Source organism: Penaeus monodon, chromosome 1 (genome assembly GCF_015228065.2).
Source record: "Penaeus monodon isolate SGIC_2016 chromosome 1, NSTDA_Pmon_1, whole genome shotgun sequence".
In the NCBI taxonomy this organism is placed as follows: domain Eukaryota; kingdom Metazoa; phylum Arthropoda; class Malacostraca; order Decapoda; family Penaeidae; genus Penaeus; species Penaeus monodon.
The window spans coordinates 3,726,274-3,751,550 of NC_051386.1; the positions used below are offsets into that span (position 1 = coordinate 3,726,274).

Sequence of the window (25,277 nt, forward strand, 5' to 3'; positions counted from 1 at the left end):
GGGCCCCCCTTTTTAAAAAAAGGGGGGAAAAAAAGGGTTTCCCCGGGGGGGGGGGGGAAAAAAAGCCCTTTTAAAAAAAAACCCAAAATTGGGGTTTAAAAAAAAAAAAATTTTGGGGGCCCCAAAAAATTTTTGGGGAAAACCCAAAAGGGTTTTTGGGGGGGGGGGGGGTTTGGTAAAAAAAAGGGGAAAGGGATTGGGGGAAAAAAAAGGGAAAGGGGGGGGGGGGGGGTTTAAAAAAAAAAAAGGGGGAAAAAGGGGGGGGGGGGGGGGGCCCCGGGGAAAAATTTTTTAAGGGGGAAATTGGGGGGAAAAAAAGGGGGGGGTTGGGGGGGGGGGGGAAAAAAAAACCAAAAATTTGGGGGGTTTTTTAAAGAAATTTTGGGGGGGAAAAAAAAAAAGGGGGGGGGGGGGAAAAAAAAAAGGGGGGAAAAAAAAAAAAAAAAAAGAAGTGTGGGATTCTGATTGAATAGATAGGGTAGGAAGAAATGTTTAAGGGATTAGTTGATGATTAAACATAGTCAAAAGTCATACAGCAGTTCAGGATAGTAAGGCATTGAAAGGGGCAAAGAGGGATGGGGGTTGAGAGGGTGAGTAAATGGGCTAAGGTAGGGATTAACAAGGGTGATTAGATCAAAGCTGTCAAAGGAAGAAGTGTGGGATTCTGCATGTGGGAATAGACTAGGGTAAGGAAGGAAAGGGTGTTTAAGGGTAATTAAATCACAGTTCAGGAGAAACGTCAAGACGGAGAGAATCCAAGGAAGGGAGCAGAAATGGAAACATAAGATGGAGGAGGAATAGATACAAGGGGGAATGTAGAAACATCTAGGGAGGAAGGGAGAGTGGCAGAGTGAAGAGCAGCATTGGAGTGGGGAGTAAAAGGGAAAATCTCTAAGTCAAGCTTCCTGTCTGGCATCATGTAATGAAGCCAAGTTTGAATCTGAGAGTTGCCACCTCAAACTCAAACTTATAGGTAGGGCAGCCCCTATAAAATACATTATAGGAGCCAGCACAACAGGCAGATTTGCATGTTTGTGCAGAGCAGTTTGATCAATCATGACCAGGTTGGTCACAAAGAGGCCATCGGGAGCAGCAGTGTTTGGCAGGGTGGCCTAAATGCCAATTCTGATATTGACAGGGTGGAAGTAGATATGGTGAGACAGGGAGGGATTCTCTGCCAATATAAACACGAAGGGGATGGTTATGTCTACAGAAAGTAATCTTAGCAATATAGGTGGAGGACTTTCAACAGTCTTTAGGAAGAATGGTGTTGCATTGAACTGATACTGCATTATAGTCCACAAGACAGGCAAGTAAGTCTTCTTCACAATCTGACCAATCCTTGTCATAGACAAGGGCAGGTCAGGGAGATGGAGACAGTTCTGGTACAACTATTGAGGGAGGGATGAGGCTGGGCAGGAATGAGTTTGCCAGTGAAGTTAGTCAGGGTTGACAATGCTTTAACTTAGGAATATAATTGTGACAAGGTGGGAACATCGAGGCAGCTGCAAAAGGAATCTGCCTACTTGTTTTTTGAGGCACTGTTGGAAGAGGAGAGTGTTGTCAGAGTAAAGGGCTGTAGAGGGGATCACAAAAAAATTAATTCCATTTGGCTGGGTTAAACAAAGTACTCAAAAGATTTGTAGGGATGGGGGTAGTAGAAGGACATGGCCTTGTGGAAGAGGAAGTAGCACTGAGTGAAGTAGTACTGCAGAGAAATGGATAATAAAGCTGCAAAGTGGTAATACAGGAGGAGTAGGTAGTAGATGATGAAGCAGAGGATGATGGGAGAGGAGGAATGTTTCCTGAAGACTGAGTAATAACCTGGGTGGATGATTAGGATTAGACTGAGGTGACAGTAGGTATTGAGGAGGGAACAATAGTAGTGAGGAGAGCAGAGGAGAGCATGGGGTCTTGGAACCATGGCAATTAAAATCACTAAGTTGATACAGGGGCAAGCCTCATTACCCCTAATAGGGGTACAAATTCTTTATTACTGGCCATGGTAAGCCAGGAGTATGTTAGGGAGAGAAATGGTGTCCCCTTCAGGGGTAAGGGCTAAATAACTAGACAGGGGAATACCATGCCCATGGCTCCCCTAGACCATTCATGACCAGCACAAAGTCAGCCTTTCGTTTTTCAACACAGTTCTCACACCTTATGAAGTGGATAGTAGAAGGGGCTGGAGAAGAGAAGGAAAAGGAGAAGAGAAGAGAGAAGACTGTGTTGAGTCGAGGGCTGAGGCCAAAGGTAGGGGTGATTCCTGGCACTGGGCCTCAGTCTCTATCCCCTAAGCCCCCCCACAGCAACTACAGGCAAGGGGCTGCAGGGTTATCGTATGTAATAGGCAGGCAGGGAGCTAGATTTTTTCTATATAATAGAATATTTAGCAATTGAAGCACACAATTTGTAATTTACTGATATTATAATATGAACACCTCATTATTCTATAAAAGTCCTATTTTTTCTGTGGATAAAAAATGTCCTGCTCATTCTAATGATTAAAAAAAAATCTTTGAAAAATATTCATATTTCTGTACTTTCCTAAATATTTTTCTATAAAGATAACCAACTGCTCAGTCATAATAATAATAATAATAATAATAATAATAGTGTTGAAATGACAGCATATGGATACTGATCATCATAGCCATTCACACTGAACAGATGGAGAGATACTTGGGAGGAGGACAAGCACGTTTCAGTATTTTGATGACTATGCCTTTTAAACTCCTGGAAAATGTAGACAATATTTCTTTTAATGTGCCCCTAAATTCCTAATTACTGTATGTATGTACTTTGGCTTTTTCATAATTTCCCTTGATCTTTTGGAGGGGGATGAATTTTTATAAAATAATAACAATAATATAAGCAACAACAACAACAAAAAAAACAAGTTTCAATAAAACTTTTAATTGACAATATACTTAACAAAATACAATGATTTTCAAATATTGCCTCGGTAATGATTTAACACTCTTAGTGAAATTCCATTGATTCCATCACAACCATACAGGATTTTTTTTTAATGAACATTAAAATTAATAATGAATACAAGGGGAGGAAATGTTACATAAATTCACCTCTTCATCAATATTTTATTAACTCAGTGAGTAATAAAAAATAAACTCCCTACTTATTTCAATGATATGTCTTCCAGCATTCAAAAACTAAAGGAAGTCATACTTTGACTATCTTCAAATTCTGAACATTACTAGCTAAACGTATGTCTGTATTATAATTCACTCCTTCAAAGGTAACTATGTATTTTGGTGTCATTATTTATCATCAGCTCCTTATGTTACCAATACCTATTCCTCCATTAACCAATATACCATAAAAAACTAGCAACTAAATACTGGGTGCTAAGGAAATGTCAAGCATGAAACATGTACAGCATAAAGGAACCTTTGCACATTTTAGGAATATCTAAAACTTAAAAGAAAAACGAAAAACAAAGTAAATAAACTTAAGAAATCACTGGCAAGTGCAACTATACATGTAACATACCTTCATCCTTATTACAGTGAACTAAACATGAACCTCTTATCTACTACTACCACATAATGTTGCAGAATTGGCAGTATCAACTGCTGATCTTTCTAAATCTATTTAACACATGATAATGAAAGATGGCCTTTTTGCTCTGAACCAACCACAGTTCTCCTGTTTTTTTTTTTTTTAATAATAATGAGAACCAAAACTTAAACCAACTAAATGACTATTCACACAAGACCTTATTCTTATTATCACCAATTACAAAATATCACATTCATGAAATCAAAATAAAACTTACAAAATATTTAACAAAAATATATAACCTCTTTTTTTCCTTCTGCATATATTACAATTTCAAATAAATTCTATGAAAACTATAATTACTAAATATGCCAATAAAATATAAAATATAATTTGACATTCCCTTCTCTCATTCTCCATCTGGGTTTTGTCTGTTTGTTTATTCATTTTCTGTTCTCTTTTGTTTAGGTTTTGGTGTGCGTTTAAATATCTGTGTTTCTGACTGTCTCTGCATATTAGTTTACATATACCTGTGTCTGTAAGTGTATATGTGTGTAAATAAGAAGTTACATTTAACTGGGCTACCCTCACTGCTCACATGGTTTCTAAATCCCTGACAGCCTTTCAGGCAGGTGTTCTTTGGGCTTTAGTTGACTGAAATGAATTTTGACAAACCTGATATCAACTTTTTTCATTTGAACAGAGAGAGAGAGTATAAAGAAAACAATTTGTTTTATTTGAACAGAGAGAGAGAGTATAAAGAAAACAATTTGATTTCAATGAGGGTGATTTCTCACTGTTCTATGGACAGGGTGTTTCTGCATTTGTTAGCCTGATGTAAAAATTTGCTAGTTCTGGAACTTCAAGCTAGTGATTTTGTGAGCCCTGAGACTAACAGAGTCAAATAGCTTCAAAGGGTAATAAACTTATAAGTTAAGAATGAGGTAAAAGAATTATCCTATATGAGACTGCGCTTAAAACCAATTATAAATTAAAGGAAAATACGTGTATCAACTACATTCCTTTTTCTTCTACTCTCCAAAGCTAATCTTCCTCTAAAACTGAAAATACAAAGCAAAATTCTGATAACACTGCACTAAATACTATAAAAGCATGTTTATGAGTTCGGATCAAACTTTAATCCAAAATGTTGTATGCTACACCTTCTCTTTATATAAATTATGAAATAAAAAACTGCTAACTTATAAGCAATACAAACTGATGTTCGAGAAATCTCAGCATATTTTGAAGAGAAGAAAAAAAAAAAAAAATTGAAAACAAACTCACTTTTAAATGCCCAAGTTCAATTTTAACTCAATGCCTTCCCATTCACCTTGGCAATGACCTAAGTCTGTTCCTATGTTTTTCACTCTTCATGCACAAAGAATAAAATTATGCATCTCAGCAATGCCTTTCTTTAAACTTATTTTTTCTTGTTTCGTGATGTTTTTTCATAACCACATTTTCCTTATACTAAAACATGAAATGAAAATTTGCTTATATCAGCAGTCATGATGGTCAATAAATTTTCTTCATTTTTCATACACTCACCTATTGCTGCGTACAACAAGTGCGACACTTAGATTATTTGGTCAAAATTCTTAATATAACAAGTGTAAGTCTTATGCAAACATTTTTATATAATATGTCATCCAATCCCTTCATAATACCACAACTTCCTTTACATCAATCAGTGAACAACTATTTATCAATCTGTTTGTAAATAATCCACATACACAATTATATAAGGATTCTCATTCTCCCTAAAAGGAGACACTGTGTGAAAAATAAATGCCAAAGGAAAACTAATATATATCAATGTGTGTGTGTCTGTGTGTGTGTGCACGTGTGTGCGTGTGTGTTTGTATGTGTGTTTATCTATTCTTGTATTTATCTGTATGTTTATCTGTGTGTGTGTTTATCTGTGTTTCATCTGTGTGAGTCTGTTTGTGTGTGTTTATCTGTGTGTGTTTATCTGTGGCTGTTTTTATCTGTGTGTTTATTTCTGTTTAATCTGTGTGAGTTTATTAGTGTGTTCATTTGTTTGTGTGTTTATGTGTGTATGTGTTTGTGTGTATGTGTTTGTGTGTTTATGTGTTTATCTGTGCATGTATGTGTGCATGCTTGTATGTGTGCATGTGTAATTGAGCATTTCCATGTGCATGAGCATGTGCATGTAAAAATTGTGACTGAGTCAGAGACAGTACATCAGAGGGTTTGTGAGAGGGACATCATGCATACATCATAAAATAATTTCCTCAAATAAATTTCATTCTGACAACACCTCTCAGAAAAAAAATAAATACACTTCATTTCTTTCCACGAAAGTACCAAACCATTACAAAATAGAGTACAGACTATAAATCTTTTAGCAATACACTGGAGCCACAATATACTTGATAGAGTATTAAGAATACGCCCAACAGAAAAAAAGGACACAAGTCATTAAACAATCTACCATATTTACTTATGACATGTAAGGAAGAGATGAATACATAAAACAATGAAACTTGTTACGTCTAAAGATATGTTAGTAATAAAACTTAGAGAAAGGTAATACCAGAAATAGTTGACAGGCAAGCAGATATTATTATATGCCTATTTTCCAAGTTACAGACATAAGCCTTAAATATAAATAAACAAAAGAAAAATCAAATATTCAGTAAAATTCATATATGTACCACAGTTTTATGTCACTTTTGGACTTGCACAACACACAGTGGTTTATGACTGTCACTCTTGTTATGAACACAAATGATTTCTCACTACTCTTATAGTATGCCAGTATTAAAATACATAAAATTCACAGCTTGAAGCCTTTGGAAACCTCTAAAACAAAATGATCTGACATATTCACCAACACACTTGCCATGAAACCGCCACTAAAACTCTTCTTCTGATCCTTCCATTCTTGTGATACGTTTTGCAGTGACTTGAGGTAAACTTGAGATCAGGTGGGAAGACAACAGCTGAGGAAGTCACTCACATCTCGGTCTTTTTACCATCATCGGTAATCTGGAGAAATACATTTCATAATATGAAGGAAATTCTGCTTTACTTTACATATTCCTAGTTAGTGATTAACTACTGATATGTGACTGTGTAAGTGTACATGAGCAGGTAAGGTACTAAGGATCTTTTAATATTCTAAATTATTTATTTATTTACTTTATCTTATTTTTCATAGTTTTACTAAGATATATGCCTTAAGTGGGCAAAACTGCTATCTGTGTGGGCTATCTGTGACAGGCATGTTTGATAACATTTAGCACTGAAGAATCTCACATAAGCTGCTAGGCCCCCTCTTATCTCTTCAAAGATATTTTGCCCCATGCAAATCACACTCCTAAAAAATGTGAATATTAGATACTTCTGAAAAATGACTATTGCATTATAGTTTAATGATATTATGCATACCCAATGAGTTTGACTTTTCTGACATAAAATGAGAACCTCTTTTTTGTAATTTAGAATATATATTTAGAAATGCAATTTCTTTTAAAATTTTGGCTCTCTTTTTCATAACTCTTTTGGCTTCTGTTACAATCTCCTAAAGCTCAATTAGAAAATATGAAATATTTAGTTCCTACTACTTACAAAAAGAAGCAAAATAGGAATTTAGCTCAAATTATTAGTTATCTTAATTAGGACTGTTACCATTATCACCATTATTTTACCTTGTTCACACTACTTAGTTGTGATTCCTATGTTGCACATTTTATATTATTAACCCCTATGATCCTGATGACATGACCATCACATTATAAAAATTTTGGTATGAGGGCTGGATGAGTCTGGGTGACAAGAACTTGCCATCAATTGAATTTCGGCTGAAGGCCAGGGCGACGGGAATGACTCGCCACGAGTGCACAAAGAACTGGAGGATGACCAGACTCAGTGGGCATTTAGGAAGTGCTTTTGCTTTATTTCCTTTGATAAACTAGTGTGGAGTGTACCATCCATGAGCCACGACTGGAAGAGCACTGGCTCCTGAAAGGATGCTATTTCCATGCTAAGGATCCTTTTCCTTCCCTCCGTGACCGGCAGCACAGATTGTATTACAGAAAATTTAATATTAAAAAAAGACAAATAACAAAATTTTACTAATAATTATCATTCCTGCACTGAGTTATGGACTACCTAGAGAGATGATGTGAAGTCTGTGCGAGAAAAAGTTCATTGCTCTCTGGATAAAGCAAATAAAATGACACATATAGACATTGGAAAATGGCAAAAAAAAAAAAAGCTAAAAAGTCTCATGTAGAAAAAGATAATAAAACATGGCAAAATAGAGACATGGAGTCTTGTCACCGCATGAGCACGTTCGTTTGCACCTGGCCTAAAGGAAGCACATCCATCAGAGAGGTCCCTCAAGTAAGCCTAATGCCCATATTTTGGGCCACATGTGGGCAGTGAAGCATCCAGATCCAAGGGGTTAAAGTATCATTAATTATTACTGCACAAATGCAAGTACAGGTACAGGTGCAAGTGCAAGTGCCAGCTAATTAACCTGTGAACCACTATGAACTGCACCTCAACTAAAATGTAAGCAAAGAAGTGCATACAAAATAATCATACGGCCTATCAGCGGACAGCATGCACACCAAGGTCAGCAATTTTTAAAGCTGAAATAATAATACTCTCATGGTACCTGGAAAAGTGGCTCTTGATTTGATATATGAGTTGGAAGTGAACTGTAGGCCGGACTGGCTGGGAATGGTATGTATGGTAGCCCACTGCCCTCTGTGTACCATCGTCTGTAGTAGTAACGGAATAAGCCTCCACATGCCGACAACAGAAGGACCAAAAACACAACACCTACCCTGAAAAGTACAATTTGATAAAGATTACATTTCCACATAATAACCACAAATCTACAACTACATACACAAATGTAAATATTTATGCATGTCACCACACACTGTGGGTATTCAAAATATGTCTGTTTTAAAATTATATAGATAAGTGTGTAGGTAAGTTGTATAGGTAAGTCAGCATGTGTGTGTGTGTGTATGTATGTGTATGACATGTATTTTGTATCATATATGTTTGCATACTGATGGACTTGTGTATTTATATGTTTGTGTGCATGGATTCAAGTGTCTTTGAAGGTGTCACTTTGCAAATATTTACATTCATGTGATATATTATATAGCTATAACTGGCTATAAAGCACTAGGCATAATGATGCACTTCACAGTAATATCAAATAATAAAATTAAGCATCTTATTCAATATATCCAAGAATATAATCAAATATTTCAAAGAATAACATCCTGCATCCATGAAAAACAAAGAGAAGATGATGTGAGAATATGCAGCTTGTATCTACAAACTTACCAAAAATACCAAAGGCTGTATACATAATCACAGCAGAGATTGTCACCACAACAATATTGTTCACTGTCACAGAGATCCCACTCGCAGTAGTGTCCAGACACCTGAAGATGAACAGAAATTAATGAATTACCTTCATATGTATTTCATCAACTTCAACAAAAATCATAAATCTCATAGCATTGAAAATAATCTAACTAAAACCATGGTAATCAAGACAAAAACTCATATAGTAATGGCAGGACCTGTGGAAATTCTATGGAACAAAAGAAATAAATAGGTGCTTTCTCCCCTCCTCTCCCCCTCTTTCATCATCTTCCTTCTAACTATTGACTCTTCTCTCCCTTTTCCTTTTCCTGTCCCTCTCCCTATTCCTCAACCTTTTCCTTTTCTGTTTTGCCACACCCTATCACTCCCTAATCTTTCTGAAATTCACTCCTCCACTCCCACCTTTAACCCTACATCAGCCCCCTCTTACTTCTCTCCTTTACCTCTTTAACTCTTAGCTGCCGGCTGGCATGTACGTACATTCACCGGTATGCCTTTACTATATTCCGAGTGGCATGTGCATAAATGCCATGGTGCACCAATCCCGTTTTCTGGGGGCATGTATGACCATGCTACACACACTAGGGCGACAACACAAGCCCCCAGCAGCGGGGCCCGGGCCACTATGAATACAACCTGGGTGAGAAGGCTTCCATATTGGGAAATCACCTGTCAGCAATGGGTTAACCCTTACCCATATCCTTTGCTCCTTTATCCCCTTCCCTCCTTCCCCATTCCCTTTTTCTCTCTAACCCCCTCTCACTTTCCCCTCCCATTCAACTTACTCATTCCCCTTCTAAGTCCCCTCCATTTCCCCTTCCCCATTTCCCATTCCTCTTTAAGCCCCTTCACCTCCCCTCCTCCATTTCCTCTTTTAATCCCCTTCCCCTCCTTTTCTCCCTCTCTTCCCTTTATTTTTTACATGCCCTTTCTTTTCCTCCTTCCTTTCCCCTTCCTTCAAGTGCAACACTTGATGCAGCTCAAGAGTCCATTGGCAAACACCAGAGATCAAGGTAAAATTTCATCTCACAGGATATGCTGGAGATGCATGGCATGTGGCTTGACTGAATGGCATTCAGAATTTACACCATTCTTTTATGCGCAGGACTCAGACACTACTGAGAAAGGACAAGGGACAGTACTGAAAAGGTTACAGGCCACTGCTTAGTAAAAGACTTTTGTCCTGCCTACCAAGCCCTGAGAAAGATAACTCCAAGCCCTCCTCACAGATGACTGCAGTCCGCTCAGTGGCTGAACAAATAATTTCAGATCATGTTTGTGAATGTTGGGAAGAGTATTTTGAGTCGCTGTATTAGATTGATCCTCCAGCAGTTAACTGAATAGTGGTAAATCAGCAGGCATTTGCAGTATCCCTGCTGAACTGCTAAAGGACTGGTGGTAAACCTATGGTGTGGAGCTTACATGCTGCCCAGGCTGTCATCTGGCAGTCCAGTAGCATTCCCCTTAACTTGTTGAGGGCAATGGATGGGACTGCAGCAACTACTGTGGCATCACAATGCTCAGCACACTGGACAAGGTTCTCTCTCACATTGTTCTGAAACATCTGAGACTACATACTATGCCACCTGAGACCAGAGCAATCTGGATTCACTCCTGGTAAGTTCACAATAGACTGCATCCAAGCACTTCAAGTCATTGTGGAACGTTGTTGTGCATTTGGTCATGAGATCCTTGCAGCACCCTACATCAACTTCAAGAAGGCATTTGACTCTGTGCATCACAAATAACTATGGGAGATCCTGAGACTTTGAGGAATAATGACAAGGATTATTAGACTAATAGCAAGCCTGTTTCTTGTTTATTCAGGAGTAAGGTAAGGCCATTTTTTTGCACCAAAACTTTAACAAACTTGCCTGAATTGGATAATGGGTAGAACTACTATCCAAGGTCACTATGGAACGACACTAGGCAATATCAAGTCAGCAATCTTGATTTTGCTGACAATGTTGCTATCCTGTCAAAGTCTCTGGAATCTCTGGTGGTGGTTTTTGATGCATTCAGAAATGAGGTGAAGCCCTTAGGTCTAGAGGTCTCCTGGACCAAGACCAAGATCCAGTACTCTGGAGGCCTGCTAGGAGAACCTGTTCAGTCAGTACATGCTTGTGGCAGGGCTATCAGACCAGGAAATCACTAGACAGATTGGCGTGGTAGCAGGTGCCATGAATTCTGCTAATAATAGTATTTGAAGATGCCCAGTACCTGTGCTGAAGGACCAAGCTATGTGTCTTCAAAACCCTGATGCTCTCAGTTTTGCCTTATGGAAGTGAAACCTGGATGCCACCTAGTGCCTTGGAATTGCATCGTGATGCCTATTGTAACAAGTCCTTGTGCTAGATCATGGGAGGACCATGTGTCCAACAGGTGGTTACACCATGAGACTGGCATAGGACGTGCTACTTGCACATTCTGTGACTGCCAACTCAGGCTGTATAGCTTGATTCCCTGTGGATGACCCTGCCCATCAGGTTCTCTTAACACAACAATCCTGGGTGGAGGAGGCTTGTGGGATAACCACCTTGGAAGTCATGGCTTGGGCAGATTGACCAGACCTGTTATGAAGAGCTAGAGATAGGCCAAGAAACCCTCATGGCTGGAAGTGAAGAACGGATGTGGCTATTCACCCCAGTTGGCATATGCTCATTGACTGATTATCAATATGGGTATTCTAATAACATCATAATAATCATAATGTCAATAAGAATAACATTACCAATTTTAGAAGCATAAAAAAATATCCAACAAATTTGAGGTACTGGACTCCTTGGCGGCTAAGCACCTATGGATCTATCTATGTGTAGCAAAATTCATTGGGGACTGTGCATTTACCCAAGTAAAAAAAGTTAATATACAAATACGAATGTATTATATATATACACCATTATCATATTCCCTTGAATTTGTACAAACTACTATAAGAAAATTTAATAAGTTGTAAATAATGAGAAACATCAGGTCAAGTTAACATGACCTAATAATGAATAGCAAAACACTATTCCGTGCTGATACAATGGAAGAAAAACCCACAATACAAAAACTAGATTTATTGAAAGTGAGACTAGTTTCAAAATCCACCTGGATTCCATCTTCAGGTCCTGAAGATGGAATCCAGGTGGATTTCGAAACTGAAGTCTTACTTTCAATAAATCTAGTTATTGTATTGTGGGTTTTTCTTCCATGACCTAATAAGAAAGGACAGATCAAAAAGTGTTATTTCAAAGGCAACAAATATATAAACTTTTAAAAAGTTATGCGACACAATTAGAGGTAAATTATACAGGCTGATAAACAGTGGTCTAGATACTTTTAAATACATCTAAACACTAGTGCACAGTCTCACTAGAGTGGTAACTGTGAAAACTTTTACTTTGTACTCTACTGACACTAGTATCAAAGGTATAAAGCAGGTAGCATCAGGTAGTACTGAACCCAAAAATGACACTGGCTTTTGCTCTAGAGTATTCTGATGGCTGTTTATGGTATGGAACCTGGGGCATTATTTCAGTTTTTTTCTTGGGGAGGATGGGGATGTACAGCAACACGGATCACAAGTTGTGCAAGAAAATAGTGCTGTGGAATGCTGCAAAGATGAAAATGATAAGCCAGAGAAAGAAATGGTGTAAGGAGTGGCTACAAATAAGAGCAGTCCCAAACCAACTGCTCAAACTTGACAACCAACAGGCAAAGTTTTGATACATCTCTAAACATTAAGGAAAGTCTGTGTGGTGCTTTGCTTGCAGTTTCCCCATTTCTGACATCGCATCACACTGTGTGGATGGGGCCTTAGACAGTAATATCACATCTAACAATAGGCAAAATGTGCTTCATTACTGTATAAATACAATTTATTTTCTATTTTTAAATCACTATGATCTAACTTTCAAAATTGACCTTATTGCTAACTTTTACCTAAAGGAGGAGTGAAGCAATTTATATTTACATCCATGCAAAGGAAATTCCTGTAATTTTAACCCAATGATGACAGCTTTTATCCACACCATACTGAACCACGAGCTAGGTACCATCCACAGACAATTGCATTTGAAAAAATATTGAAGCATGGGAAACATATGTTTTAGCTGCTCCTGAAAATTATGGCTGGGGTATAAATGATTTTTCAGCAAACAAGAGACTTTAAATCTACTTAGGAAGGCTGTATATCTTCAAAGACTAGTCTTGGCCAAACAAGAGAATATCTGTTTAGAAAATACAACATATGGCAAGGCTCAACCAAACATTACAAGGATACTTAACACCGTATTTAGACTCATTGCATCATGACAAGAATAGATGCCACCTGGCACAAACATGTTAATAACACTTTTGGTCATCTTATTTCCATCTGGGTGCCTTGCAGCCTGCATATGGACCAAATTCCAGGGATTAAGCTTTCTTGAATGGCAACTCTTTCAGGTGTGTGGATTGTTTTCCCGGTCCATACAAATATTGATATGCAGTATCAATACTCCTTGCCTCCCCTTTCCAATGCTATTATCCCTTTTCCTGCATAAACATTTTTTCCATTTTCAAGATCTATATTAGTCTGATTCCACATCACCCCTCTAGGTAATCTACATTTCTGTGTAATAACAGCAACAATATGTAACATTATGTTATTTGTCATCTTTTCATATTTTTGCATTATGCAATTTTCTGTAATACACTGTGCATCACCTGTATTGGCAGGGAGGAAGAGGATGCCTGAACATAGAAATAGTGTCCTCCCTGGAGCCTTCAGCCACTGCTAATGGATGGTACATTCCACACTCACTTACCTGGGGAACACCCATGCTGAGTAATCCCAGCCACTCCAGCCTGCAGCCAAATATATATATATATTTTTTTTTTTGACGGCACACCTTTGCCATTAGGCAAAGTTTTCCATGACAGCATATTCCTGCACCCAGTCCTCAGCCAATTTTTTTCATGACATGAGTCATATTGCCCGGATCCAGTGGCTCACAGGATTTTAACTTCACTAGGCAAGATACTGGTCATCTCTGGTGTATTATCCTTTATAATTATAATAATTATTATTATTTTTACTGTTATCATTATTCATTTTATTCATTTTATTGTTAAACTCAATGCAAATCTAACCCTTTCTGATCTTCACATCACATTTCTCCATTGTTATTTGAAAATGCCAATTATGACATTAATATCGAAATTTTACACAACAATTATTAACAACAAATGGCTTGGGGGGGGGGGGGGGGAATCAAGAACTGGAATACTAAAACAAGCAAAATAACACACATAGCTAACCAAACTGAACTATAATATTATCTGGCTACTGGCAAAAGGCAAGAAACATCCAGAAAGTATCTTTTGACTTCCCTGGCCATTTTTCACTGAACAAGACTAGTCTGGCGCTCCCAGCTCTATCATCTTAGGTTTGTTGGCTCTTGTTCGAGCACCAAAGGTGTGGAAACACCAGTTAGTAATTAGGTAATACTAGGCCTGTGTCACATTCAAACCCCATTAATAAAAAACATTTTCCATAAAACCAAGATGGGTTAAACTATAATAAATTGCAAATCTATTTATCTAACACAGCTTTCCCTGCCAACATTTGGTAATTTTATAGTTGCACACTGCCATCCAATCATGCAATCATTATTCCTCCTTTCAATTATCCCCACTATGAGACGTATGAATCTTCCATTATTTTCCCTCACTAATGATATAAATGAAAGCATTGATAATCTTCACAAAGCAACTACACGTCTCCGAGATTAAGTTCCTATCACTCTAGCCATTACTCTAGGAAATCCACAAACATCGCTGATGAACCAAAAACCTTCCTAACATGGGAGTTTCGAAACCCAGTCACCATATTTTCCTACTGGGGGCTATGATGCAGACCCACACCCCATTGCCATACACTTTCTCTCCGCGTGTCATTCGCCACGATCTATTTTCTTCATTTCTGACATTAGTTTTTGCCTACCAACTTTATTTCATAACCGAATGTAAATTTTCGCTTTGATTATTTTAGTACCATACGTGTCAAACAACTTCCCTATCGTCAACTTGCGAAGGGAATACCACAGGCGAAAAGCGCCTCATTTCCCAGTCGTTCTGACCATTGGGGGCAGAATTTTTACCTCGTACAACCTTAAAGAAGTTTTAAGAAGAGGAGTTAAAAGAAACCTTGATGAAAGTTACCAGGAAAAGACAGATGTAATTTTTAAGGACACGTAATGAGATGTAAAGGACTGGAAAACTTGGCGTTAACGGGAAAGACAGAAGGAAAGAGAAGCAAGGGTAGACAAAGGCAGAAGTTCATCATCGAACAAAGATCTCAATATGGGCGGAAGTGACTTAGATCCGCTAAAGTTGTCAGCAGGCAGAACGGGACGGGAAAACCACGGTCGCCAAGGCCCTGAAAGGACACGGCACTTCGAAGAAGAAGAAGAAGAACTCCGCGGCTATTCTGAAAGTGAACATTAAACCCAACATTTCCGGACAGAATACCCTTGGGGGGGGGGAGGAGGGGAGGGGGGAGGGATGAAAATGAGAACAGAAGCAAATTCCGCAATAATTCTTCATCAAGGAATAACAAACAGATTGCGGGGATTAAAACGGCCCATTAACGCAACGGGGGGGGGACTACAAACCGCGCGTCATTGGAGATGCAACTGATGTATTTACCGTCTCAAAAGCAACGCCAAACTTTTATCATCAATGGAAAAAAAAAAAGAAGAAGAATATTATTATTATTATTATTTTAATAAATCTTCATCAGTCAATCATACTTCTAACACAAGACACAGATCCAACCACACCACCAATAGGAATTAGGCGTCAACACGAGTAAAACCCAATAAAAAACATGAGATAAAAGATAAAAAGATAAAAAAAAAGATAAAAAAAAAGATACAAAGAAAAAATAAACAAATACGTGTCCTTCAGCTCCCCCCCCCCCCCAATCCTTGACAGCTCGCCATTTCCTCCCATTTTACGAAAATCTACCGCTTAATTTACCACTCCGGTGACGCTGACGAAAGAAATGAGCTTTAATGGTGACGCTTGCATCTTTACAGGCGGAAGAAGCGGTTAATTGAAGCACAAGATTGTCATTTTTCCTTCCCCGTCGGTGGCAAAGCAGCGCCTCCGTCGTCCCTCTCGAGCGCGCTTCTCGACCCTCTTTTTTTTTTTTCTTTTCTTGTGGGGGGGAGAGGGGGGGAGGGGGTTAAGGTTTTACTTGATTTTTTTGTTTGTTTGTTGGTTGGTTTGCTTTTTTTTTTTGTTCGTTTTGTTTGTTTTATGTTTTTTTCCTTCAAACACGAATTCAAAGCAAGTGGTTTTTTTTCTTTTTTTTTTCTTTTTTTTTTTTTTTTGGTGGGGGAGGGTTAAGTTTATTGTTTTATCTTATTATTATTTGCTTTCATTGTTTATTTGTTTATTTGATTTATTTTATATGCTTTTCCCTCAAACACGACGTCAAAGCAAGTGGTTTTTCTTTTTCTTTTTTTGGGCGAGGGGAAGGTTTTACGCGATTATTATTTTATTTAATATTTGATTCACGTTGGTATTGTTAGGTGATTCGTTTTAGTTTATTTTAAGTCGGTATTTAATATATATAAATATTTTTTTTCTTTTGATTTTTGGTGATCTTAAATTTCTGCTTTTATGTGTTTTTTTTTGCTGTTTTTTCTGTTTTTTTTTTTTTTTTCATTTTGTATTTGTTGTTTGATGAAATCATATATTTATATTCGGTATTACTGTTTTCTTTTTCTTATAATTAAAACAAAAAAAAATTATTTTTATTTTATGCTTTCCTTCAAACGTCAAAGCAAGTGGCTTCTTCTCTTCATTGACTTAATGTGCAGAAACATATTATGAATATTAAATGAATATTAAGAATAAATATTAAGAATGTTTTTTTTTTAAGATTTAAGGAAAGTGAGATAAAAGTGATGATAATAAAAGATTGAAAACCAATCTTGAACGCAATATTTATAAAGGGACTATTCACAGTTTTTAAAAAAAGAAGAATTAATTAAAATACGGAAAAGGGGGAAATTCAATTAATTTAGATAATCCCACAAAAACGAAAAAGATTAAAGAAAGTTATAAAACAAAATTGAACTCGAACGTAATGTTTGTAAACAACGAGAGACAGCTGAGTGACGGTCCTTGCAGCACTTGCTTTCGCTAGTTTTCCGTGACAATGGTGTGCGAAAAATGCCAAAAGAAACTTGGGAAGGTAAGGATAGCCGTAGAGTTATTATTTATAAGGAAATCCATACGTTTCTTGTGAATAAATTGCAGTCATGGGTAGTTTTCAGTCCGCTTTACACGAGCGAGTCGAGTTGTGTCAAGTCGAGACGATTCGTCATGCGTCATCGCCGAGGTATTTTAACATTAATTTGTATGGATCTCTTTAAAAAAAACAATTTTCACCAAATGAGTTGATCGATTTCTCTACATAAGTCGCAGTGAGTCCGTCATGGTATGAGCATCATGCAAGTAGAGTACCTAATCAACTCGGATTGAGAGGGCCCTGCTATATGAAATGTCAGTTTCTGCAGCCACCGGGATCATGTCATAGCTGCTCAGTAGAAGGAGATTGCTGCTGCATTGAAGTATACAGGTGAGACAAGTTGTATTTGTTATGAAATGTACACAAGCTAATTTCCTATGAACTGAAGGAAGTCTTATTCACCATGAACTATACATATGTCTTGATCATGTGGTCTTGCCACTCAAGTGCTCCACCTGAGGAATTGAAATATTCTTTCGAGATATTGTGAACTGCCATAGCTTCTGTATAAGCCTTGTGCTTCTTGTTGCTGTCAGGTTTGAGCATGAATGATGGGAATGTGGTGCATTATGAAATCATCACTTTGAATCATGTTGAAGGAATTTATGAGGTACACATGCTGAAAGGGTATGAATGAGAATTACTATCTTCACAGTACAAAGCATGTATTTGACCTGTTTCAATTATAACTTCATCAGAAATACATGGATACAAATGAAACCGGGCAAATACATCTCTTATATTGTGGAGATATTCATTCTCATTCATACCTTTTCTACATTTGTCAACATGAATATGGTTCACTGTACACAAGTGCCTTTTACCAATGCTTCAACACTAAATCCTTTTTAGGACAGCCCTATGGCTTCTTCACCCACAAGAAAGAATGGTATCTTGGTTGTAGTATTTGGTATTTCACATGACTGTGGAATGCCTAAATTTCTAGAAAGAAAAGATTTACCATATTTGATTCCAAGAAAACTGAACTATCAATATTTCAGCCATAATACCCTACATCAGTCATTGTGAAACAATGGTTGGCACAATGACAAGAACAATAGAATGGTATCCTTTATAATTATAGAGAAGTGATCCTGCTGTAGCTGGGCATTTCAGCTGGTAGTGTTTACAGTAAGAAATATTACATTTTCCAAATATGTTCTAGCTATTTCTTCCCACGAGTATTCACTAGTTACCGGCAAATGCAATGGGTCTGCTTTTTCCAATATGGCATTGCTGGTTTTCTTAATAATCATGTGCACTGTGGCCCTGCCAACATGAAGCTGGTAATCCAGAGAAGCAAGAGTCTGCATTAACATGTCTGGACAGAAATACAGTAACATGCATTTCAGAAATACAATAACAAGAAATAGTGATTTTCAATAGAAGGAACTGTTCAGTAGGGAAAGTCATTAATATTTAATCAAATTCAGTAGTTTATTGCTGTACTTTGTAAATCAAATACTATATGAGCCAGTAGTGAGCATAAAGCTAATGATTGAACTTCATTGTGTACTACATTAATTTCAAATATGTAAGTGTTTTGTGATGCCTAAATTATTATAATAAATTCTCATTTAATTCTTCTACAGAAGCTGAATGTAAAGACAAATGGTGTCAACTAAGAAACAACTTCATGAGGAAAAAGAGAAAGTGTAATGCCAATCCATTTGCTTTGCTTATACCAATGCCCAGAGGTGAATGTATAACACTGTCATGCAATTTCTGATCTCTCATCATCATAATCATAATCATTAAAGATCTCCACACCTCCTAATGGAAACACTTGTCAAGAAAGGGAAGATGCACCTCAAAATTATTCACCTCCTATCATCGAAGCTGCAAGTGATGTTGAAACGAGTGAGGACTACAATACTCTGAAGCCTTTTCTTCCCATATCAAAGAAGCCTAGTGTAAAAAAAATGCAACAGGGACACTGAAGACAAGATGGATGTGTATTTCCTAGGCAGACTAAAATAACTGAGAACAGGAAAATGGCCCAAATAAGAAATGAAATGAAATTGTGATATTTTGAACTCATCAAGTATTCCTCATCATATGGATAAATAACTGAAATTGGATCCAATTTGGTTATTTGTCTGTCCGATGAGGATTTAATTTCAATTTCTTACTGTCCCTGTTTTCCAATTCATCTTCATCCGTAATGTTACTGTGTTTGTGTTTAATTGACACCAAACATCACAAAATGATAATGACCTAGATCACCAGTTTCTGATAAGCCTACTGCCCATGATGAAACAACTGTTGCCAATTGACAACACAGACATCAAAATTGAAAGATATGAAACCATTCATAGGAAGATGTTAAACCCATCCCCTCTGTCCAGTATGGTTTCTGACCTGAAAAGAATCAGTTACATACACCATACCCATGCAGTGTAAATGACAGTTACTCAGAGTGTACTAAACTCTGAGAAGTAACTTAGAATTTAATGTTTCCTTGCTTATGAGTTGTAACATGCAGTCACCAGCAAAAGGTATGAATTGTCTTTTTGTTTTATTAATTAGATATTGCCCAACACATAAGTCTATTTGTAATTATTTTTGGCATTTTTAAGAAAATACTTATTACCTTTAAAAAATGGCCACTCTTTTTTTAACTCCAACTGTATGGCTGTAGCTAGTATTAATTTTCTTCATATGAAACCAGGAAAGTCCATCAGCTTCATAACATTTTCAGTTAACATCCCAAAGAAGTTGCAGAAATTGTCTGGATCGTTCAGCAAGCCTAGAAATAAATCATTGAAGCATCCAAAACTGGCCTCTTGGTGTTCAGTTCATGTATAAATATTTGTGTTTTGTCCATACGTTGGCAACAATGAGACACTAACAATCCAGCTACTTCAGCGATCCTTGCAATCACGTCACTGAGTACTGACTTGACTCAGGGTTGATGCAGTGGTGAATGGTTAATGGTTAGAAGAAATTAATGTGCTTGACATCAAAAGGCATATAGCACTATGGTAAAGTATTGTGCAAAACAGGTAAAAATTAGTTAATGATTAGGATAAGTGGTCAGAAGAAGGAGATGAAGAAGAGAAGGAGAAGAAAAGAAAGTGTAAAATTAGTTGAGGCGAGGGTCGAGATCCAAGGTACGGGTGATTCCCTACATGGGGCCTAAGTCTCTTTCTCCTAAGCGCCCCCTGAATCGCATCAAATTAAAGTTAAATGAATTGCATCAAACGTCTCGACTTGACACAACTCACTGGTTTTAAATGCAACCTTCCTGTTTATGATAACTGGAATTTCTTACAAAAGTTTCTCTGGATTTGTGCTGTTAGTGGGGAAATGTGCCAAAGTAATATATCTGTACCATTGGTAAGTAGCAAACAAAAATATTTGACTCTAGGAAGAGATATATATTAAACTTCTACAGATTTTTGATGGGCATTGGCAAGATAATGCAATTAGGTTTTACATGTATTGTATCAAGATAATGCAAATAAATGTTATGTACAACTATTCATTGAGAACAAGATAGTAGTTTAAGTTTCTGAATTGCCTTTTTGTTGATATTTGGTAACTGACCAAAATAAACACCATGACTTCCATATTTTGGCCTTGACAAGGGAAGAGTCAGGCACTTCCTGTGCCTGACTCCTCCCCTTCCACTGTATTTTGCCTGGCAGACATTTTCCAATATGTGTTTTTGTGCAAGTGGGCCCTGTATATATTTAAATTTAAGCACATAGCAAAGTCAAATGTTGTTTGATCTGATCTTGTATTACTATTAACAATCCTTTGCTCAGTGTTGTTATGGGGGCCTTAGGACACTGAGGCCCATTGTAGGGAATCACCCCTGACTTGGACCTCAGCCCTCACCTCAGCTAAGTTTGCATGGTCTTTTCTTCTCACTCTTTCTTTTTTCCCCTCTTCTTCTTCCCCTACTTCTTCCCACTTATCCAAATCATTAACAAATTTTTCCCCCTTTTGCAACAATACTTTATCATAATGTTATATGACCTTTGATGTCTGGCATATCTATTTGTTTTGACCAATAACCATATCCAGGGGCTTTACCACTAAGCCTCATCCTATCACCATATTTTGAATATGCTGCTTAGATGACCTTAGATTTTGATGCGGCAGAAAATTTTCAGTAAATAAATAAATAAATATTATTATTTACTTCTCATAACCTTAGATATGAAAGTTATTAAACTACTTATTTTTCAGTAATGAGAGCCTCTTGGTCAGCCTAATGCAACAAATTTCTTACTAGACTGGAGGTCACCCCATGACTTCAAATTATTGTAATTCATACACTTCAACACCAAATTATGTGTAGGAAAATGTCCACTTGGAAAAAAAAAAAAAAAAAAAACAGTAGGCAAAAGTCTGGTGAAGGAGGGGGAGAGGGAGGAAATATCTGACTTCCTTTGGGCTTTAGTTAAGCACAGCAAACCTCCAATATGTATTGTCTGGCAAGAGTGAGTTTGAACTGGTACCTTAAGGGCCTACCATGTGAGGGCAACTTTTCTTGCATTAAACCCATTCCTTTCTGGGGTTGGTTAATGGTTACAAAGCAAAATAACTGTACTAAACATCATAGGTCATATAGCACTATAGAAAGGAGTAATAGTGAATAGAGTAAAGAGCGGGGTTAGTTGATGATTAAATGTGCTGTATGCAAGAAGTTGCATAGCAGTTCAGGAAGGAAGGGATTAAGAAGGGTGATTAGATCAAGTTGTCAAAGGAAGAAGTGTGGAATTTTGTAAGGATGTCCTTAGGGTAAGTTAGGGATTAGCAAAGGAGAAAAGGTGGTTAAGTCACAGTTTCAGGAAAAATATCAGGAGGGAAATTATTCAGGGAAGGGGGCTGTTATCACCAGGGGTTACATGTATCTAGGGGGAAGCAGAATGGATGATGGGGAAGGAAGGGAAGATGATGCAGATGAAGCAGGGGGGAATGGGATGTGTAGGGGGAACATTTGAGTGTAGAAGGAATGGCAGCAGAGAGATTGGAAGATGGAATGATCAGGGTGGCTGCAGAAGGAAAATTTGCCTACTTGTTTTTGGAGGTATTGCTGGAAGAGGAGAGTGTTGTCAGATTAAGGGTCTCTGGGGGGATTACAAAAAAAATATCCCATTTGGCTGGGCTAAACAGAGTAGTCAAGATGTTTGTAGAGGTGGGGGCAGTAGAAGGACAAGGACATGTTGAAGAGGGAGTAGTGTTGAGTGAGGTAGTACTGCAGAGAGGTGGATAATAGGGTTGTAGAGTAGTAATAAGGGAAGCTATTTGATAAAGGTTTAAGCCTCCATGCCCCTATTAATGGTACAAATGGTAAGCCTATGGTATGTTGAGGGGCAAGGGCTAGACAACTTAAAAAGAACACCATGCCCATGGCTCTCCCAGGCTGTTCATGATTGGCATAAAATCAGCCTTTCATCCTTTCAACACAGCTCTCACAACTCTGGAAGTGGATAGTAGAAGGGTGTTAGAGAGGAGAAAGAAACAAAAAGGGGAAGGTGAAAAGGCCATGCAAAATTAGTTGAGTCTAGGAATGAGGTCCAAGGTGTAGGATGATCCCCTACATTGGGCCTCAGCCTCCATCTCCTAAGCCTCCCCACAAGAAGAAGCAAGGGATTGGGGTGGCCACTACTTACAAGAGTCTAATGCTGATACATATTGGTGGTGGTATTAAGTATCAGATTACTAAGGATTAATATAAAGTCAATGTTATGTGGCAAGCATGTTATGCTAGTGACACATGACACTTCCTCATTGTTCATTCTACTAGCTAATGTATGAATAGGCAGTACTATTAAAAGAAGCCTATGTCATGTGATACTCTCCTTAGTATAATCCTTTTTCCTAATCATATTTCAGGTCATTACCCCTGACACATGGAAAGATGGTGCTCGCAACACAACCGAAGGAGGAGGACGAAAGATCAACGAGAACAAGCTCCTCACAGGGAAAAAGAACCGCTTCAACCCATACACTGTAAGATTTGTGCTAATGTTTAACCCTATGAGTGGCTGGCACCATGACCTCTTTTGCCAAGACACTAATTGGCCATGGGGATGAAGCTGGTGCTTGTGCCAAACAAAGCTAAATTTGGATATTTGCAAATGTAGTATTCAGTGAGTTAATCATGTTTGCAAAGCCTATAACTACTTGGATCCAGAAGCTTCACTGCCAGCACATGGTCCAATATACAGGCATTAGGCTTATTCTCACGGGTGTGTGGATTGTAGGCTGGGTGCACACCATTCGTGTCCAGTGACAAGAGTCCATGCCTCCTCTTTGCAATGTTATTTTCTCTTTCTACATAAGTGGTCATAGCTTTTTTGCCATTTCCAATGTCTATATTTGTCATTTCATTTGCTTTATCCAGATGGTAATAGACTGTTTTCCTTGGACAGACTCCATATCATCTCTCTGGGTAGTCCATAACTGTATGCAGTAACAATAACAATAAGTAATATTTTGTTTTTTTATCATTTTTTATTTTCTTCATAACGTTAAATTTTCTGTAATACAATATGTGCCACTAGACACTGCAGGCAGGAATAGGATCTTGAAGAATAGCAGTCTTTCAGTAATAGGTCACAGGTGACACATTCCACACTTCTTTATCAATGGAAATTTTACAAAAGCCCCATCCTAAATACCCACTGAGTTTAATCACCCTCCAAGAGTTTTGTGTACTCATGGCAAATCATTCTTTTCACTCTGGCCATCAGCTGAAATTCTCATGACCACAGGTTCCTGTCACTCCAGCTCTCAGCCAATTTTTCCTCATGACATTCATGTTACCTATCTCTCAAGCCAATTTTTTTCATGACCTGATGGTTACATCATCTGGATCAGAGGAATTAAATGCGCTATATGTCAAAAGTCGGACAACAGCTTAGGATAGCATGGTATTGAAAGGGGTAAAGAGAGGGGGGGGTTAGAGAGTATGAGTAAGTGGTCAAGTCATCCAAAACCAGTGGGTTAACATTGAAGTTTTATTTGAACAGTTTTTTTAAGAAATGCAAGTAAATTTGTAGAAACTGGGAGCTGGGTAAATTCCAGAGGAGAAAAATGATACATTGACAAAGAGAATGACAATATATAACAATCAAATTCTTTGTGATAATTGTATATTTCATCTTTTCCAGGCCAAATTTGTGGAATGCAGGATCTGTAGGACAAAAGTTCACCAAGCTGGATCCAACTTCTGTCAAGGCTGTGCTTATAAAAAGGGCATTTGTGCAATGTGTGGAAAGAAAATCCTTGATACAAAGAGCTACTGCCAGTCCTCTGCCTAAAAAAAATATTACATGATTATGGAGAGACATCTTAAAAGTTTCCCTATTATTATATAGTTCTGTTATATAATTTTAGTAAACACCTTAGTTGTATGTGAAGGTTTCTTATATCTGGTCTTTTGTAATGTACTAATATATATATATTTTTTTCACTGCACTTATGTCTTTTGATATATTCTAAAAGCATTCATTGGAAGTTTCTTTTTAGTTTTTTATTTGTATCCATAACCTTTTACACTGATTGAAAAGAGCATTTTAAGATGTTGCTAGATACAAAAGCCTTTGAAGGTTGTACATTTGAGGATCTAGATTGATTTTTTATAAGATCTGTTTAAGATCTAACGAGACAAACTTTTATTAGATGATAATGTGTTTGGAGTGTCAGTAGCATGTATTCTGCAGCATTATGTCTAGAATGTCATTATTGCCTTTACTCTTCCAAAAGGCCGTCTTCACTATTTTATAAAATGCTCAGTAATTGTGTTATTAAGAACATTGTGATCAGGAGTATGTTTAGCTAAGTTGAGGAATGTTTATCCTCAAAAAAAACAAAAAAAAATTTCTGTTAAGAGTGAATGGAAAAATAAATGGTATCTCATCACTCTCAAGAGAGGAAATATTGAAGATGTAAATGATACAATTTTTAACTGATAAAGATTATTGTATATATCTTTTTTTCTCTGTTAAACCCACCTGTTACAAAACATTGAATTATTGAAATATTTTTAAAGTCATTTGAGAGACTGGCAATAAATGCTTGAATAATGTTTGGAGTAAAAAATATATCGGATAACAGTCAGTGT

The 25,277-nt window shown here is 37.4% G+C and overlaps 2 protein-coding genes and 1 long non-coding RNA gene across 3 annotated transcripts; 2 read left to right on the forward strand and 1 right to left on the reverse strand.

Moving 5' to 3' along the window:
• Positions 1 to 2,897: 2,897 nt before the first annotated feature.
• Positions 2,898 to 16,076, reverse strand: LOC119582010. The gene is made up of 4 exons (XM_037930248.1): positions 15,913 to 16,076; positions 8,860 to 8,960; positions 8,171 to 8,342; positions 2,898 to 6,534 (listed from the first exon to the last, which is right to left on the reverse strand). Exons 1-4 carry the CDS (start codon positions 15,961 to 15,963, stop codon positions 6,502 to 6,504), a joined length of 357 nt encoding a protein of 118 aa, XP_037786176.1. The 5' UTR covers positions 15,964 to 16,076; the 3' UTR covers positions 2,898 to 6,501.
• Positions 16,077 to 17,019: 943 nt separating this feature from the next.
• LOC119582184 (cysteine-rich PDZ-binding protein-like) lies at positions 17,020 to 25,141 on the forward strand. The gene is made up of 3 exons (XM_037930450.1): positions 17,020 to 17,137; positions 23,045 to 23,161; positions 24,325 to 25,141. Exons 1-3 carry the CDS (start codon positions 17,102 to 17,104, stop codon positions 24,472 to 24,474), a joined length of 303 nt encoding a protein of 100 aa, XP_037786378.1. The 5' UTR covers positions 17,020 to 17,101; the 3' UTR covers positions 24,475 to 25,141.
• On the forward strand, positions 17,145 to 21,553 carry LOC119582290. Its single transcript, XR_005229629.1, has 2 exons — positions 17,145 to 17,524; positions 18,787 to 21,553. It is a non-coding gene; the product is annotated as an uncharacterized LOC119582290 (long non-coding RNA).
• Positions 25,142 to 25,277: the final 136 nt, after the last annotated feature.

What these genes read in the sequence shown, in the direction of transcription:
- LOC119582010 (XM_037930248.1), bottom strand. Translation starts at nt 15,963, where the DNA reads ATGCAAGCGTCACCATTAAAGCTCATTTCTTTCGTCAGCGTCACCGGA. An exon ending in TCGTCAGCGTCACCGGAGTG is followed by an intron (nt 8,961 to 15,912) that starts GTAAATTAAGCG and finishes GTTCATCTTCAG; the next exon opens with GTGTCTGGACACTACTGCGA. An exon ending in TACAGCCTTTGGTATTTTTG is followed by an intron (nt 8,343 to 8,859) that starts GTAAGTTTGTAG and finishes TGTACTTTTCAG; the next exon opens with GGTAGGTGTTGTGTTTTTGG.
- LOC119582184 (XM_037930450.1), top strand. Translation starts at nt 17,102, where the DNA reads ATGGTGTGCGAAAAATGCCAAAAGAAACTTGGGAAG. An exon ending in GCCAAAAGAAACTTGGGAAG is followed by an intron (nt 17,138 to 23,044) that starts GTAAGGATAGCC and finishes ATCATATTTCAG; the next exon opens with GTCATTACCCCTGACACATG. An exon ending in ACCGCTTCAACCCATACACT is followed by an intron (nt 23,162 to 24,324) that starts GTAAGATTTGTG and finishes CATCTTTTCCAG; the next exon opens with GCCAAATTTGTGGAATGCAG.